The following is a 17,598-nucleotide window of genomic DNA, read 5'->3' as shown; positions in this document are numbered from 1 at the left end:
ATTCCTTTAGTGATTTTTCGTTCAAGTCTGTTTCAGTTTCTGGTGGTCTAAGATCCTTAAACCTTCATTTTTGAAAATAGGTATAATTTACACAGAAATGCTCAGATCTTAAGTAAAACATTCACTTTTGACTACTACTAAATACACAACATTTCCAACACTCTACAAAGTCCTTTCAGGCTGCTTCCCAGTCAACCTTCTCCCCACAAAGCAACAAGTGATCAGATTTCTAACACCACAGGTGAGTTTTGCCTGTTCTAGAATTTCATATAGTTGGAACTCACATACTAGGTACTTTTTTTGTGTCCAATCTCTTTTATTAGTGTAGTATTTTTGAGATTCATCAATATGAATGTTGGGCCTTTCTTACTGAATCCATTAGTATAATTAGTATCCACCATGTAAATACACCATTGTTCTTCCATTCTTCTATTGATGGGCACCTCAATGTTTTTCTGGCTATTATGAATAAATCTGCTGTGAACATAAAGTATTTTGTGGACATGTATTTTCATGCCTCTTTGATAAATATCTAGCACTAAAATTCCTGGATCAAATATGCTTAATAGACAACCAAACTTCTCCAAAATGTCTGTATGGTAATACTCCCAACTGGCAAGTCCCAACATGAGAGTTCTGGTAGCTCTGTAGCATCTCCCACATTTGCCATTATTGATCTTTTTCATTTTAGCTCTTCTAGTGCTAGGAGTGCTTCCTGCTTCAAAGTCTATTTTTTTCTGATGACAATGTTGCTCTCTTTTTTAAATTGTTTGCATGGTATATATTGTTTTCCATCTTCATATTCTCAACACTTCTGTACCTGATATTTAAAGTGTTTCTCTTATAAGCAGCATATAGTTCAATTTAAAAAATCCATTCCATACTAAATGCTTCAATTACATAATCTTTTTTACCTAACTGCTGATACGCTTGGAATCTCTACTTCCTATTTTACCATTTGCATTTTATTTTTATGCACCCTTTCTCTTGCCTGACTTTCTTTAATCAAATGTTTTACATTATTCCATTTTCCTTCTGTTCAATTACATTTTAAAACCATTGTTAGTAGTTAGCCTAGAGCTTAAAACTGTATTCTTACTTATCACAGTCCTATGCAAATTATTACTTTAGCACTTGGCTGATACCAATTAAACCTCAGAACTTTTCAACTCCATTTACTTCCCTCCCATCACCTGTTATTGTTACTGTGCACTTTAGTGACACGTAAAAGCGCGGCACTTCAGCGCCCTGCAGCTAGGACTGTATGGCTACTGTTCATTTCCATTTGTCTTCGTGGCGTTCTTCATTCCCTCTTGCGTGTCGATATCTCTATCTGGGATGTTTTCCTGAGAACGTTCTTTGCTATTTCAGTGCAGGCCCTCTGGTGTCAGATTCTCTGAATTTTCTTTTCTCTGAACCCATCTTTATTTCACCTTAATATCTGAAGGACATATTTGCTGGTATAAAATTCTAGGCTTGCAGTTTTTCTCTTCCAGCTTGAAAGATGTTGTTACACTGGCCTCTGGTTTCTATCATCTCTGCTGAGATGCTGTCAGTCTTGTTGCTTCTCTGGAGGGACCCGCGGTGTGTTAAAGATGGGCCATGCATTCTTTGTCACTGCTAGCACATGGAGGACGTTTCCCTGGCCTTTGATTCCAAGCAGGCGCCAACACTCTGCACTTGGACAGAGTGGTGCCGTGGCAGTTCTGGCTACGCACAGGCTCTCGGGGGCCTGCGTGCTTCTGCTCTCACCCTTCTGGAGCCCCGAGACATCATGGAGAAAGGTCCAGCTACTGGGAGACAACCAAGGCAGGGCTTCCCAGCTGTGCCCAGCTATTCCACCCTCTCCACTGGAGGTTCAGACACATGAGTGAAACCTTCTTCGGTGGCCAGTCCCAGATGAGTCTCTACACGTCTTCAGTGGCATGAATGACTCCAAGGGAGACCAGAAGAATGTCCAGCTGAGTCTGGCTCAGACTGCACAGTCTTGAGCAAATCACGGTTTTGTTTGAAGCCAGTAGATTCTGGAGTGGCTTCTGAGGCAGAAATGGAGAACTGAAATAGTGTTTGGTGTTCAGAATAGAGTGCGGCCATACCACACACTTAGAACCTGTGGTGTTAGTTCTAGGACTGGGTCGACTACAACTGCTGAGCAGCAGTGAGACTCTTCACGGAGGCTGGACGAGCACGGAGGAAATCAGGGCGGGAGGCTGGAGAAGGGGCGGACTTATCTATTGGTAAAACATTGAGGCTGTATCTTAGAATACAGCAAAAATACCTAACCAAGTTGTAAATCTGGCTAGGAAGACTTCCAAGAAGAATGGTGAGAGTGACAAAGGGTTTTTGAAAAGCTATTAAAAGAGAGAGCACTTTAGAAACTACAGTTTTTGGGCAGGGTTTAGAAAAACTGCTCTCAAGCTGGGACTTGCAGGGTTAGAAAATGAAACTTTTTCGATTGTCAGCTTCTCCAATCAGCATGAGATTTTAAAGTAAAAAAAAAAAAAAAAAAAATCCAGAAAGTTACCAGTAAAACTATGGCCTTGGGGTCAAGCTCAAATCAGAAACAAGGCAGTAGGACCTTTTGTTATTCCTGCCTCAGAAGGATATAGATGTAAGCCTCATAAGGCTCTCACAGACAAAAAGTGCCTAAAAATCTTAAGGTATTTACACCCTGGACTCACATTGAAGGTAGACAGGGACCTTCTTGAAGAGATTTGAGATGTGGGTTCTGTCTGCAGTGACTTATCAATTGAAGGTCTACAAAGTCTTTTTTTTTTTTTTTAAAGATTTTATTTATTTATTTGACAGAGGGCGAGAGAGATCACAAGCAGGCAGAAAGGCAGGCAGAGAGAGAGGAGGAAGCAGTCTCCCCACTAAGCACAGAGCCCAATGCGGGGCCCGATCCCAGGACCCTGAGATCATGACCTGAGCTGAAGGCAGAGGCCCAACCCACTGAGCCACCCAGGCGCCCTCTACAAAGTCTTTTAAAGGGGTTGTGCCAGTTTGGACTAAAAGGGGAGAGAAAGGTGGGAAGCAAGACGAGTGAGCTTTTCAACGGCAAACACAGGCCTTTCTTACAGAAAAGAAAGACCACTCAGAGAGAAGGGTCAAGAGTGGAGAAACAGATTAAGGAACCAAGCCCAGGAAACCAAAATGGACCATAATCAAGGAATATTCCTTGTAATGCAAGTCATCAGGGGAACTGGTGACATATGGCCAGATGGGGTTCAGAATCGACACAGAATGGTGATGCTATGTCTTTCCCATTTCCTGTGTTTAAAACTACCATGACTTCCCTATTCCTGCCACACTGCCATGTAGTGCCAGAAGCCCAGTAGATTCTCATGAGGTTATAGTACTGCTTTAACATTGTATATTAATAAAGTGGAGAGAACTTAACCATAAAATAATTAATTTTAGTTTTACAAAACCCCCTTTTTACATAAAGATCACACAGAAACGGATGAACAGTCTTAGAAACGCAGAATATGTTCTCCAGGCTTCTATGAAAACACAGTTTTGCAGATATTTTGTTTCATTATTTCAAGAGAAGAAGGTATTTAAAGTTGTGTTTCCCATCTACAGCCTGAAATACCAACTACTCTTCACCACCAGAATACCCGACTTACATCATATACTGAGATTCCCTGGTTGCCAGGAGCTCCACACTGGAGTAAAGAAGACAAAACTGAGGGCCAGGGCACGAATAAAGGCCACGGGCTCAACATGTGTGGTTAAAAAAAAAAAAGACAAAACTGACAAGGTAGGTTCCACCACAGAAGATACACAGAGCAGCCAAAAAGAGTGCTAACCGAGGGATGGAAAAAGCAAGGGAAAAGTAATGGAAACTCAGTGGTGGGTCATTCCATGTCCTCCCGTTAGCTACTAAGTGCTGCGTAACTCACATAGAGGTTAGAGCCACTTAGTGGCAAATAATCTGGGAAAGTCAGAAGGTGGACAGATGGTAGTTTCCAGCTTTCCTACAGGGTGACTCACCTTTTCCAAAACTTTGGCAATTCGTGTGCCGATTTGTTCGAGTGACTGCTGTGGATACTGGTCTTTGCCAAGATTTTGCAGTACCTGGTGTAGGGAAAGACGGCAGGTGAGAGCAAGGAAAGGAGCAGGATCTAGGTGACGCTGCTGATGCTGAGCTGGACACTAGGGCCCAAAAGCCAGCGGCTGCTCTGGGGTATGTGCTGTGGTCCTGCTGGTCGGGCACTTAGGGGAAGATGTATGGAAACCTAGCATCCCTTCCGTACCCTCCCACTCGACAAAAACTACAGACATGTAAAACATATTCATTACAGCAACATTAGAAAAGAGAGTAAATAAAGAAAATTAAAACTATCTGTATTCCTGTCACCCAGACGCAACCAGTGTTAGTATCTTTACACTACTGATGTTTCAGGGATTTTTCTGAAATAGCATGTGTACACACATACTGCCTCACTCACAGAATATGGGATCACACTACCTATTGTCCCCTATATTTTCACATAACATGAAGATTTCTTCATGCCAATAAATATATTTCTACTACATCTTTCTTGGGGGCTCCACTGTATACTATCCTCTATCTGTACAACACTTATTTAACAAATCCTCTACTCTTGGACATCTGTGGTGGTTTCTCAATTGTCCTTCTCGGTACATTGTCTGCTAGGCAGATGCCGGGTCTGCTCACCTTCCCTGCCTTCTTAAGAATGCCAACAGGAGAATAAGCTGCCCCAAATAATCCTGACAAGAGCCTCTGTCCGCTAGCAAGCAGAATGCTACCTACCTTGAGGAGTGAATCAGAATTCAAATTTCCTGGCCCTTAAAGGAAAAGCATGAACTCACTCCCAGGGCCTGAAATAAATCAGGCCTGGCCTAAAACCACCTAGAGTTAGGCCCTCTGAAATGCGGCCCAGCCCCTGGGCTTCCTGCTGTCAGCTGCCACACCACTGCAGTGCTAGCAAGTACAGCCGCGCTGAAGACGGCACTCACCTCTGTCAGCTGACTCTCGCCCGTGTAGTGCAGGCTGGCCCGGTTGGAGACCCCGTGCAGGTGGTCCAGGGTGTGCATGCTCGTGGGCAGATTGCCGTTGCAAAGCGGCTCCATCGCCGGCTGCTGTATTGGAGTGGCAAAGTCGATGTGTTCTGTGATGCTGGAAAATGGAGATTGCCACATTAGCCATGGGAAACCCAAGTGGGTGGGGAGCAAGAGTATTAATAATCGGCTGATCGTAACTTTGCGATGTTACCAGGACTGTCTGGAACCACGACTCACAGACTGAAGAGACAGCAGAGGTGATCTAGTCTGCTCTCTCATTTTATAGGTGCAAGAATCCAGTGCCTGGAGATAACTGTTTGCTGAACGTATGAGCAGAGATCGTAGCCCTGGTCAAAGGAGCAGCGCTGGAATCAGAGTCCTGAACTCAGTGATTTCCCGGTCCACTCAAGCTGCCTCCTTTCTATGCACCATGGGGTCTGGTGTGGTCACTGCCATTGGCCATTTTTTCTCACTGGGAAGTTTTGAACCTGGCGGGCTTTAGTCTATGATTTCTGTTTTTAGGGTAAAATTCCCTTTTCAGTGATAAATACCCGCAAGTGGTTCCTATCTTTTATTTTCCCTTTATGCACAGAAGCCCATCTCACAGGAAAAATGACCCAAAGTTTAGACAGTACATTTTAAACAGATACAGCTGTTCAGTGTATCCATGTAACTCCCTTTTGTAGACCCAAAGTGGTCATTTTCCTGCTATGTGCAGGCTAAATGTTATACACTCTCATATATGCTGAAATGGTAAACTGGCATGGCCAAATTTTATTTCTAGCTATTTAAAGCTAAAATGTATTAGGCAAACATTCATTCATTATTTATTTAGAGCCTACTACGTGTCACACACCAGAGGTACAATAATTAACAAGACATCGCCAATCCCTGCTGTTATGGTGCTTGTGGTCTTGTGAGTGGCTCGGTTATTACAGGTGTTATAAAAGACGAAAACAAGGTACAATGTCAGTACCCCACGGGGAGGTATGTATTTCCCCCTCTGCTGATGGAGGAAGGAAGTGGCTAGTGAAGGATTCCCTAAGGAACCAAGATTTAAGTCAAGCCCAGGGTGTGAATGAACCAGGTGGGAAGCAGGTGGCGAGAACATCACCCCACACAAAGCAACACCAGTGTCAAGGGCCCGACAGGAGGGAGGGTGGCGAGGATGGAAAGACACACGGCGGCAGATCACAAAAGGCTTTGTGGACCACGGTAAAGAGCAGTAAGAAGTTAGTAGAGCATTTTAAGAATTATTTGACTTGTATTTGAGGAAGGAGTCTGAGTACTGTAGGGATAAGGGGCAGAATAGAGTCAAGAGTCAATAAAGCACGCGGCCCCGCTAGGCGCCTACTGAGCGGAGCGAAGTGGAGATGATGACGATCTGCTTTATGGGGACAGCAATGGAGATGGAGAAAAGCCAATGGCTTTGAAAAACACTCAGAGGGTGGAAGTAGTTAGAATGGGTAAGAGACCAGATCTGAGGGTGAAGGGAAAGGAATCATTAAGGACGACTTCCAGTTTTCTGGCCTAAGCACTGCTGGAGCGATCTACTAAAAATAAGAAACAGAAAACACACAGAACAATGATTTTTTGGAAGGTGAGCGGACAAGGAAACAATGAGTATGGTTTTGCTGAGGTTGAGGGGTCTCAGAGCTATCCAGGCAGAGAGGCCAAGTCAGTAATTGGACAGATGATTTGAAGAAAAAATCTGGTATGGAGATTCAAATTTAAGAGCTGTCAATATACTGGGGGTGACTGAAGTTCTGGGAGTACATCAGTCTGACTCGGAGTGATTCTAAGGTAAGAAGGCTTAGAGGTAAATCTTGGGGAACACCAACATTTAAAGGGCAGAGAAGGAGCCAGCAAAAGAGAATGAGTATCCAAGGAGGAAAGCTCAGTTACCGGAGGGGCAGCTTGGCTCAGCCTGTGTCTTGGTAGGTGTTTGTAAATCTAGATATGCTCTGGCTCCCTTTTTAAGTACACAATGTCAGAAACACAGGTTTTTCCATAAAGAGGGATCCAGTCTTTAACTCAAACTAAGTAAGTTCCATACTTCTGCAGACCTTACAAAGTGTGGGGGAAGGCCCTAAGAAGGGAGGGCACATTCACTGCTTCAGTACAATGGACTGTGTCCACCTGTGGCCTGTGGTCAGCAATGGTCATCCTCAGAAACTCTAAGCCTAAAAAGGACAACTCCTCTAATAGCTGCTGACAAAGAAGGGCATCCCTGAAGTCAAGAGAGGCCCAAGAGGTTCACTGGTACATAAATACCACAAAGGAGCGAGGGGTTTAAGATACTCACTCAATGTTTTTTGAAGAAACTGCAAGCCAGGTACTCACGATGGCAGTCAGCTCTACCCAGCGGAGTTTGAGGCACTCATCTGGGCTGGGCCATCCCAGACTCTGGTAGTCACGCTTTTTTCCTAGAAGGAAAGTATGACATCAATGCACATGACTGCAAAGGAACAGAACCCACAGTGTCTTACTTAACCCAGGCTGGCATGTTTGGAGGTGCCTGTCATTCTTCTAGTCTTTAGGATTTTTACTATCTAGAGAATTAGAATCTTGTCATTCACAGCAAAGGGAATAAGATTATCTGAGTGAAGTCTCGGGCTCAAAGACAGATGATGAAGTAAAAATAAATGAGTCCACTGGATTTAAGACTGATCAACGGAAGATAAGAGCTAAGATATTCTTCGATGTTAACATCTTACCAAGTTTCATTTTTACCCCTCTATATCTTGATTTTATAAAGACAGCTCCAACTTAGGAGGAGCATGTACGGTTAAAGCATGGTTTCCCATTCTCGCAGGACTGTGGCTGGGGAGTGCTTTGTGTGGGGCTGTCCTGTACACTGGAGGATGTCTAGGAGCATCCCTGGCTTCTACCCTATAGAACCAGTAGCACCCCTCATTCCCCCTCTGCCACACACCCACAGATGGGACAATCAAAATGTGCCCTGGGAAGACAAAATCACTCCTGGTAGAGAACCACTGCTGCACAGAAAAGCAGCAGATGGGGAATAACAGTGATAATGATGGGTTATCTTTTATTTCCAGAGCACTTACTGTGTGTTCAGGTCCTGTGCTAAGTGCCTTATATCCACAGCTCATTTCTCAGGTGGGAAAATGGAGGCACAGAGAGATCAGGTGACTTGCCCAAGGTTACCTGGCTAATGGACAGCAGAGCTCGGATCCAGATCCAGATCGGTCTGAGTCCAACATGTATGCTTCCAATCAGCGTGCTATTTAAAGCTATACTGGGCTTTTAAAGCTCTGTTAATTGACACCCTTCACAAGTACTACCTTTTGTGTACAGGCCCTTGACTTAGACTGAGTCCCCAACTAAGTCTTGTCTGGAATGAGGGACTTCTGGAAGACTTACAATAGAATGAATGGACAGGAAGGAGAACTTTGCATCTGTGTAACTTTTTCTTATAATGTGGGAATTTGCCAATAACAGAAAACTGAGGTATAAGCAGGGCTCTAGATGTAAGTAAAATGGAACAGTTTGGAAGAGTTTCAAACGAACTGTGTTTAAATGAATAACTAAAAGAATTAAACCGTAAGTTTCACAATAAAGCTTATTTTATTTCTGTAATGTTTAAGAAATTCACTTGAAAAGCATTTATTGAGCATCTATCATAAAGAAATGGGAACTGTGTTGAGGCACTAGGAATAGTCAGGGGAATAATACAGAAGGGGCCTGCCTCTGAGTTCACAGTCTAGGGAGGAAGGTAAACATGAACAAATCCTAGGATACGAAAGGATGACTGCCAGAGTGAAAGTACAGGAACAACGGCACAGAGGTGAGAGCAACTAATTCTGCCTGAAGGTATCAAGGAAGGGAAGGCACATGGCATCGGAAGTGTAAGGATGAGTGATATTTTAGCGCTGCTGATGTGGCAGGAGAGCAGGCCAGGCAGAGGGGGCAGCATATGCAAAGGTAAGGGGGTAAAATAAGAGCATGGTTGGTTCAGAAAAATAACAGCGTGAAGGACAGACAGGCTGGATGCTTGTACACCACACGAGGAGGTTTGGACTTCATTCTATAGGCAATGGGGAGCCTCTTAGCTCACATTTCCCCATCTTGTTCACTGGAATATCCTCATAGACTCTATTTATTTATTTACTTATTTTTTTTAAGATTTTATTTATTTGACAGAGAGACAGCAAGAGAGGGAGCACAAACAGTGGGAAAGGCAGAGGGAGAGGGAGAAGCAGGCTTTCCACTGAGCAGGGAGCCTATGTGGGGCTCAATCCCAGGACTCTGGGACCATGACCTGAGCCAAAGGTAGACACTTAACGACTAAGCCACCTAGGTGCCCCCTAAGACTTTGTTAAATGCTTTGCTGAAATCTAGTTACATTGTATTTACAGCACTTCCCTGGTCTTCCAGTCTGGTAGCTCTCTTCAAAAAAGGAAGTGAAATTAGTTATGCATTATTAGTTTTACTAGTTCTTAGTAAATTTACAGTGGCCCCCATTGATCTCCACTCTTCCCCATGGCCTCACAAACTATCTGTTTTAGGATTTGCTTTAAAACTTTGTCAGGATTGGGGCACCTGGGTGGCTCAGTAGGTTAAAGCCTCTGCCTTCAGTTCAGGTCATGATCCCAGGGTCCTGGGATCGAGCCCGGCATCGGGCTCTCTGCTCAGCGGGGAGCCTGCTTCCTCCCTTCTCTCTGCCTGCCTCTCTGCCTATTTGTGATCTCTGTCAAATAAATAAGTAAAATCTTAAAAAACAAAAACAAAAACAAAAAACAAAAAACAAAAAAACCCCAAACTTTGTCAGGATTTACCATGAACCTTCTCTCCAAGTAGTGAAGAGAATCCAGATTTATTTGAAAACCCAGGATACTGTACCTCTCTGGCTACCTGTCATCTCTTCCAAGCCTTAGGACTTTTCATGTTACTGAGAGTAAGCAGGTTCCCTGATGTCTTTGGCCAAGTACACTCAATGCCCTATGTGGGCCCACCCAGTTGAATACATTTAAAACCACTTAAGTGCTTTCCTGTCATCTCAACCACACCAAGCTTTAATTTTCACTTTTACAAGAAAGTTTTAGTTTTTTATTTGTAAAAACGATATTATAAAATAGGCTTATTATAAAATATTTAGAAAATGGAAAAGCATGTAGAAGAAAATTAAAAATTACCCATATCTCTATCAGTACCCAGAAATGACCACTTATACTTTGGTATATTCTCTTCTATACTTGTTTCTACATACTTGTTTATTTTAGCTTCTTTTATCAAATCTAAGAGGTCATAAACATTATTTTATATGGTATAAGAAAGAAAAACACAGCCAATTATTATTTAAAATATCATCAGCTGTAAGATACACCTCAGTTGCAGATAAAGAAATGTGAATAAGTGTAGTCATAATACAGTATATCTACTACCTTACAAAAATTGAAGTGTTCTACCTGCTATTTTATAAACCACTTTGGTTCACTTACTAGATTACAAGCATCTTGGCTGCACAGTACATGGCATGGACGTTCTGTAATTTATTTGAGCAATTACCAGCATTTAGGTGGTTTATAATTTTTTTATTATGATAAGCGGCCCCATGATCAATCTTGCCACTTCTGTCTTTGGCATCTATAAAATGATTTACTTAGGGTAAATTATTGGAAGTAAAATTATTGGTTTATTTTTAAATTTTCTGATCTATATGGTCAAATGATCCCCTAATTGATCTCATTTATTCTGTGTATTACACGTTTAAAGACAGTTTGAGGAGCAAAGATGGCATGTCGCTGTTTGTGTTTATGTCTCTTTGATTGCTAGTGAGGCTGAACATTTCATCACATGTTCAGTGACCAACTGTATGTGTGTTATTTGGGGAACTGTCTCTGTACTTGCACACAACTCACTGAAATGCTGTGTTTTCATACTGATTTGTAGGTGTTATTTTATTTTTTTAAAAGATTTTATCTGTTTATATGAGAGAGAGAAAGAGAGAAGAGCACACATGCAGGGAGGGGCAGCGGGAGTGGGAGAAGCAGACTCCTCACTGATCAGGGAGCCTCAGGGGGGGCTCGATCCCAGGACCCTGAGATCATGACTTGAGCTGACATCAGGTACTCAACTGACTTAAGCCAGCCAGGCTGCCCTGTAGCCCCTGTAGGTGTTCTTTAAATGATACTGATACTTTGTGCTTATCACCGAGTCTGTAAAAATATAAATATTCTGCAAAAATACTTTGTTTCAGTCCTCTGCCTACTTTATGGTGTCTTCTGATGCCATCATTATTTTTTTCTTTTTCTCTCTGCCTTAGAAAGTCTTTTCCCATTGGAAAAGTATATAAATATTCATCTAAATTTTCTACTTTTATGATTTTATTACATTTACTATTTAATGGAATTTTCATTTCCATAATGATGTTTTACATTTTGAACACCCTTTCCCTTGCTACAGAAGACAGACCTAGTAAAGGAAGTGCTGCTTTCTTTCTGTAGCTTGTTAACACACGATGCCACCCTTAAATAGTACAGCTACTACATGCTGTCAACTCCAGTCATGACAAAATGTCCTTTTTGGTGTCCTTTGTATTTTCTAAGTAACAGTTCACTCTGGGATTTAGCCAAACTGACCCCATTCTTTATATTTTATTATGTGCCTCCTGCTTTCAGCTTTAAGTATACCAAATTAAATAAGACATCTTTTCATGAAGTTAATTTTTGAAGTCTAGAATAGTGAAAATATCCTTTAAAAAAAATTCTTTATAAAAGAAATTTGATCACCACTATTTCATTGCTAGAAAAGAAAGTCAACTGGGCCCATGGCAATGGCCCTGAACCTGGAGTCCCAAGAAGCACTTCAGGACAACTATGAACCCTAAAAGTACATGACAAATTCTGATGTGTATGCATTTTTCCTGGGCACAGTTCTAAAGCATTTATCTAATACTTAAAGAGATATCAGACACATAAAATATTAAGTGTTAATATTTATTGAGTCCTATGTGGCCAGTTCATTTAAAGCACTTCAAATGTATAATTCTTATAGTTCTCAAAACCATCCTATAAGACACATGTGATCCTATTAAACTAGACTATCGAGAATTAATAGGACTTCAAGCTCAAGATGATAAGAATATAAGCCCGACAGGCAATGGTAAAGAAGTCAAATAATATCAAAACAAACTTTTTATACCAACGACTGTTTCCTCATTCACTTAGCCCCATTACCCTCTCATCTGATCTCCTTCAAGTCACAAACACATCCTTAGTAAGAAATGAGACACTGCAATCTGAAAAAAGAAACTGGCATATTAAACATTCAAATTTACCTTGTGGCCCAGGAGATGCCACCTTTGGGCCAGTGATCTCCAAGTTTGCTTGGTAACGATGTACATTTTCTGCTTGATTCTGTTCTACCTTTTTCCCAGGAGTTTTCTTATGATCTCCTTTGGGTTTCTTTACACGTTTGACCTGGAATGTGATCTGGAAAATGGAAATATGTTGGGAACAAATTAGAGCAATTATCAAATCTGTAAAGGCTGTGGATATTGGGGGTTTTAAGAGTAACCGGTCCTAATTCTACAAAGAAAACATCCAAATGGCTAAGAGACAAATGAAAAAGTGCTCAACATCACTCAGCATCAGGGAAATACAAATCAAAACCACAGTGAGATACCACCTCACACTAGGCAGAATGACTAAAATCAACAAGTCAGGAAATGACAGGTGTTGGCGAGGATGCGGAGAAGGGGGAACCCTCCTACACTGTTGGTGGGAATGCAAGCTGGTGCAGCCACTCTAGACAACAGAATGGAGTTTCCTCAAAAAGTTGAAAATAGAACTACCCTCCGACCCAGCAATCATACTACTGGGTATTTACCCTAAAGATACAAATGTAGTGATCTGAAGGGGCACGTGCACCCCAATGTTTATAGCAGCAATGTCCACCATAGCCAAACTACGGAAAGAGCCTAGATGTCTATCAACAGAGGAATGGATAAAGATGTGGTATATAGATATACACAATGGAATACTATGCAGCCATCAAAAAACCCAGAATCTTGCCATTTGCAACAACATGGATGGAACTAGAGGTTACTATGCTAAGTAAAAGAAGTCGGGGCGCCAGGGCTCAGAGGGTTGAGCCTCTGCCTTCAGCCTGGGTCATGATCTCAGGGTCCTGGGATTGAGCCCCGCATCAGGTTCTCTGCTCAGTGGGGAATCTGCTTCCCCCCCCCGCCCCACTCCTGCTCTGCCTACTTGTGATCTCTCTCTCTGTCAAATAAATAAATAAAATAAAATAAAAGAAGTCTACCAGAGAGGGATAATTATCATATGATCTCACTGATTTGAGGAATTAGAGAAATAAGACAAGAAGATTATAGGGGAAGGGAGGGAAAAATGAAGCCAGGGAGAGAGACAAACTATAAGAGACTCTTGGTCTCCAAGGGTTGCTGGAGAAGAGAAGTGGTGGGAGGATGGGGTGGCAGGGTAATGGACACTGGGAAGGGTACGTGCTATGGTGAGTGCCGTGAGTTGTGTAAGACTGCTGATTCGCAGACCTGTACCCCTGAAACAACAACAAAAAGGTAACCAGTGCTGGGGTGCCTGGGTGGCTCAGCTGGTTAAGTGTTTTGACAGAATCTCAGGGCTGTGCGATTGAGTTCTGCACTGGATTTCACACTGAGCAAAGAACCTGCTTAAGATTTCCTCCCTCCCTGTCCCTTTCTGCCTCCTCCCCACCCTACCCCCGACTTGAGCTCTCTTTTTCTAAAAACAAAAGAGTAACCAGTCCTATTCTAGAGTTCTGTTTCATTCTTACAGGTCTAAATGAAAAACATTTAGTAAAATGAACAAATAGCTTAGCCCTGAAGGGTGTATAGAGGAAACTGAAAATGAAGATGTCTGAGCTGGGCGGTTGCAGGCATGCAGGCTGGACAGGCTCCCACTTCATCTGCCTCCTGGAAGAGCTAGCGAGACAGACGGAAGTAAAGGGAAATGTTCCTCAGTACAAGGCCCACTCGAGGGCTGACTGGAAGGTGGAGTAAAGTGGCGCCACACCCCCAAGAGAGACAGCACACTCTGTGAATGTGGAAGCCCCCACCCCCACCAAGACCTGGGCTATGGTTTGGTGTGAAGGGACTTGGCCAACTCTCACCCATTCTGTGGCTTCATCATCTTCACTTCTGCAGTCTCCGTAGCAAGAGCTTCTGGCCACTCCGTCCTGGGGACCCTTCTTTAGCACTCGTATCCCCTGCAAGTCCAGACGCCGCCCTTTCATCTCCAGGGCTCCCCCAAAGCCTTCCAGGGGCCATGCCTGTTGAAATTCGTCCACCAAAGCCAGTATCTCTTCAGACATTTTTGTTTCATCCGAATTCTCCATCTCATCGGAACCATTGCTCTCCTCAGCCACTGTACCTGAAATTTGAGCGCCCGCAGATCATTAAAGATTTCGTAGTACTCACTCCAGTACTTGAGGGACTCCGACCTTGCTGTCTGAGCAGCTCTGGCTCTGCTGGGAGCAAATTCGATAACCACCCATAAAAATGCCACTCATCATCCTCAAAATGCACAATAAAATGTCCTCTTTGCTGTGCAGCTTTGTCAAAAACTTGGATAAGAACAACAGGAGCAGCAAGGTGGCAGGCAGGCACTGATTACTGTATCACTAGTGAGCAGGGGGATGGCTACTTTATAGACATACTACTGAAAAAAAAAAAGACCCACTTGCTTTAAATATAAGACACGGATGGCAAAGGTGAAATTTATTATGATATTATTTATTGAATATGTGAGATCCTTAAAGTTATATTCAAACAGCAAATGAAATATCATGGCTGCATGTCCAGGCCATACAGTCTAACTGCCTTATCTGAACAACGACTTTTTAATGGGTAATTATCCTAATTCTACATTCAGGCTCTTATTTTCACTAATGGCCAGTGTAAAAGAAATAGTGATGGAGTAGGGTAATATTTTCCTAAAATGGTTATGAAGACATTATTTGTTATGTTGCTCACGTTTCTTATGTAAAGACTTCCATGGATGTTTCCCAGTACAATGGCCTAGAAAAATTCTTTCTCTTGGGAAGTCAGTGTTTCTACTGTTATACATTAAAGGTTATATAACCTTACACGTTCCCTTCTATGCCTAGATGACTAGAACATTTAGGGCAAAAATTTGTCTGAGTTTCTTAATAGAATGCTTTCCTTCCTTAAAAAAAAAAAAAAAAAAAAAAAAAACTTTATTACTTAACTTTTGCTATTTTGAATTAATGGCTGAATCTTATAGTGTGTGTTCATGAAAGTCATCTCCAATACTTTCCGGATGTAGATAGGGTACAAAAACAAATAAAATGGAATACCTTCTTTTGTAATGTATCTACTGGACAACCTGAGAGCTCGGGGTTGATTGCTCAGAAAATGCCAGTCTACATTATCCTAGTTAAGTCATCCCAATAACCTTCAGTTGGTAATTCTGGTTCGTTCAGTGATTTAAAACATGGTACTAATAAGGCCAAGGTCAGGAATCTCACTTCCATATTGACTAAACCCGTAACCATAGTGAGTATGAACTCACGTTAGAAATGCACAGTATTAGTCTCTGAGGAGGCATGGGGTGAGAAAGGTGGCTGACCACCAAGGCTAAAGGCAACATAAAGCTTTGATCCCTACACCCAGAGTATCTCTCTCGGCTCTGGTGGCATCTCTTTCTTCCATCCCACTTTCTATTCCAGAAAGTGGGAAGGTCTGTTGTCGGGCTGGGAGTACCGTTAGAAATCTGTTATTCTTTCTTGAAAGAACTATAAGGCTCCTTCATTTGATAACAAGTGATTTTGAAATGTACTGTGGTCCTTTCAAGTAAATTTCTTTTAGGTTTTTTTGAACCAGTCTGCTGGTTTTTTTTTGCTTATTATTATCATTATCACTAATGAAGTTCTGAGATAAGCATAAAGTAAAATAGGGGTTTACAAGGGCATTTTCTTTAGAATATTCAGATAAAGATGGTTATTGCCTAAATTATGTGGCAAATAGTATATCTTCTTGTTTACTACTATATCCTGAATGTCTAACATTGTATGTGACACTTAAGAGGCACGGTTGTAGAGTGAGTTAATGGAACTGGGGAATATTTTGGTTTGTGAGGTTCTTGAGGATCTCCTGCTCCAGCCGTTGCCTTGTCCTGCTGGTGATTCAAGACTTTATAAACTCTAAGGTTGTCACGTGTTAAAAGCAAGTATCATGTCCTTAACATAATGTCTAGCATACTATATGACTTACTAATTTTTCAGTAGCTAACTCAGGGAAAATACCTGGACAGGGTTGCTATGGGGACCCCAAAAAGCAACTTAATTAGAAGAACTATCTGCCATCTGACTTGTAGCAACACAGTTCTAAGTGTTTTTTTTTTTTTTTTTTTAAAGATTTTATATATTTGACACAGAGAGAGAGGTCACAAGCAGGCACAGAGACAGGCCAAGGGGGAGGGGGAAGAAGGCTCCCCGCCGAGCAGAGAGCCCAATGCGGGGCTCTATCCCAGGACCCTGAGATCATGACCTGAGCCGAAGGCAGAGGCTTAACCCACTGAGCCACCCAGGCGCCCCAGAGTTCCAAGTATTTTTCATATTATTTTAGCTTCCTGTCCTTCCTTCTCCTATGGGCACCATGGGATTTCCTGCACCTAGTCCTGAGACAGGAAAGGCGTTTTGATATATTTGTCGGCAGCCAAGAGTATGGGCTTAAAGAAAAGTGGCTTTTGGCCAAAGGTAGACTGCAGGTAACTAATTCCCCAGGGTATAGTTAGAGCTGCATGCATATGGATGTGGTGTTTGGAAACCTTATTTCCATTCAGTAACTACAACTATTCTAAATAAATAAAGCTGTTCAGTTGCAAAGAGTTCTGCAAACCCAGTTCCAAAGGTTAATGCTCCCCTATGCCCAGACCATATGGAAATATATGTATCATTACTGAAAAGTTCTTAGAGAAAGGGCCTTTCATTGACGGAAACTGGTATTCCAGTCAAGAGAGACTATGGAGCTTGCTGCAGGCTTTTGCTGCTGGCAGCCACTAGTCCTTTCAAAGACTGTAGGGGTGGGGGTAGAAGCAATTCCTAAAGAACAACATTAAATAAAGGTGAGGAATGGGGAGATCATTAATGTGCTATGAGTTAGAAATAATAAACTAATCTTTATTTATTTAAAACCTACTATGTGCCTATTTCATGCTATGAGCCATATAGTTGGGAACAAACAGAATCGGAGGAATTACAGTTCAACAGCATGGGGGTTAGGGGCACTGACCCCCACACAGTTGAAAATCCACATATAGCTTTTGTTTCTCCTAAAACTTAGCTACTAATAGCCTCCGGCTGACTGGAAGCCTTACCGATAATATAAACAGTCGATTAACATGTATTTTGCATGTTATAGGTATTATATACTGTATTCTTATAATAAAGGAAGCTAAAATGCATTGTTAAGAACATAATAAGAGAAGATAAAGTACTATACGGTATTTATAAAAAAAAAACGGCACGTAGGTGGACGTATGCAGTTCAAACCTGTATTGTTCAAGGTTCGACTGTATAATACAT

General features: G+C 42.1%; 1 protein-coding gene across 3 annotated transcripts in view; it reads right to left on the bottom strand.

Annotated features, from left to right (window-relative positions):
• LOC132008445 (tetratricopeptide repeat protein 17) overlaps positions 1-17,598 on the bottom strand; it is a 118,795-nt gene that overhangs the window by 18,299 nt on the left and 82,898 nt on the right. For all 3 annotated transcript variants that reach the window (XM_059387065.1, XM_059387066.1, XM_059387067.1), the window contains 5 exons: positions 14,164-14,423; positions 12,335-12,488; positions 7,337-7,457; positions 4,987-5,146; positions 3,997-4,080 (listed from right to left, as the gene is read on the bottom strand). In XM_059387065.1, the coding sequence (XP_059243048.1) occupies positions 3,997-4,080; positions 4,987-5,146; positions 7,337-7,457; positions 12,335-12,488; positions 14,164-14,423 (779 nt within the window). The remainder of the gene's footprint in view (positions 1-3,996; positions 4,081-4,986; positions 5,147-7,336; positions 7,458-12,334; positions 12,489-14,163; positions 14,424-17,598) is intronic.

Source organism: Mustela nigripes, unplaced genomic scaffold, assembly GCF_022355385.1.
Source record: "Mustela nigripes isolate SB6536 unplaced genomic scaffold, MUSNIG.SB6536 HiC_scaffold_148, whole genome shotgun sequence".
Lineage (NCBI taxonomy): Eukaryota > Metazoa > Chordata > Mammalia > Carnivora > Mustelidae > Mustela > Mustela nigripes.
This window is presented reverse-complemented; position numbering and strand designations above follow the sequence as displayed.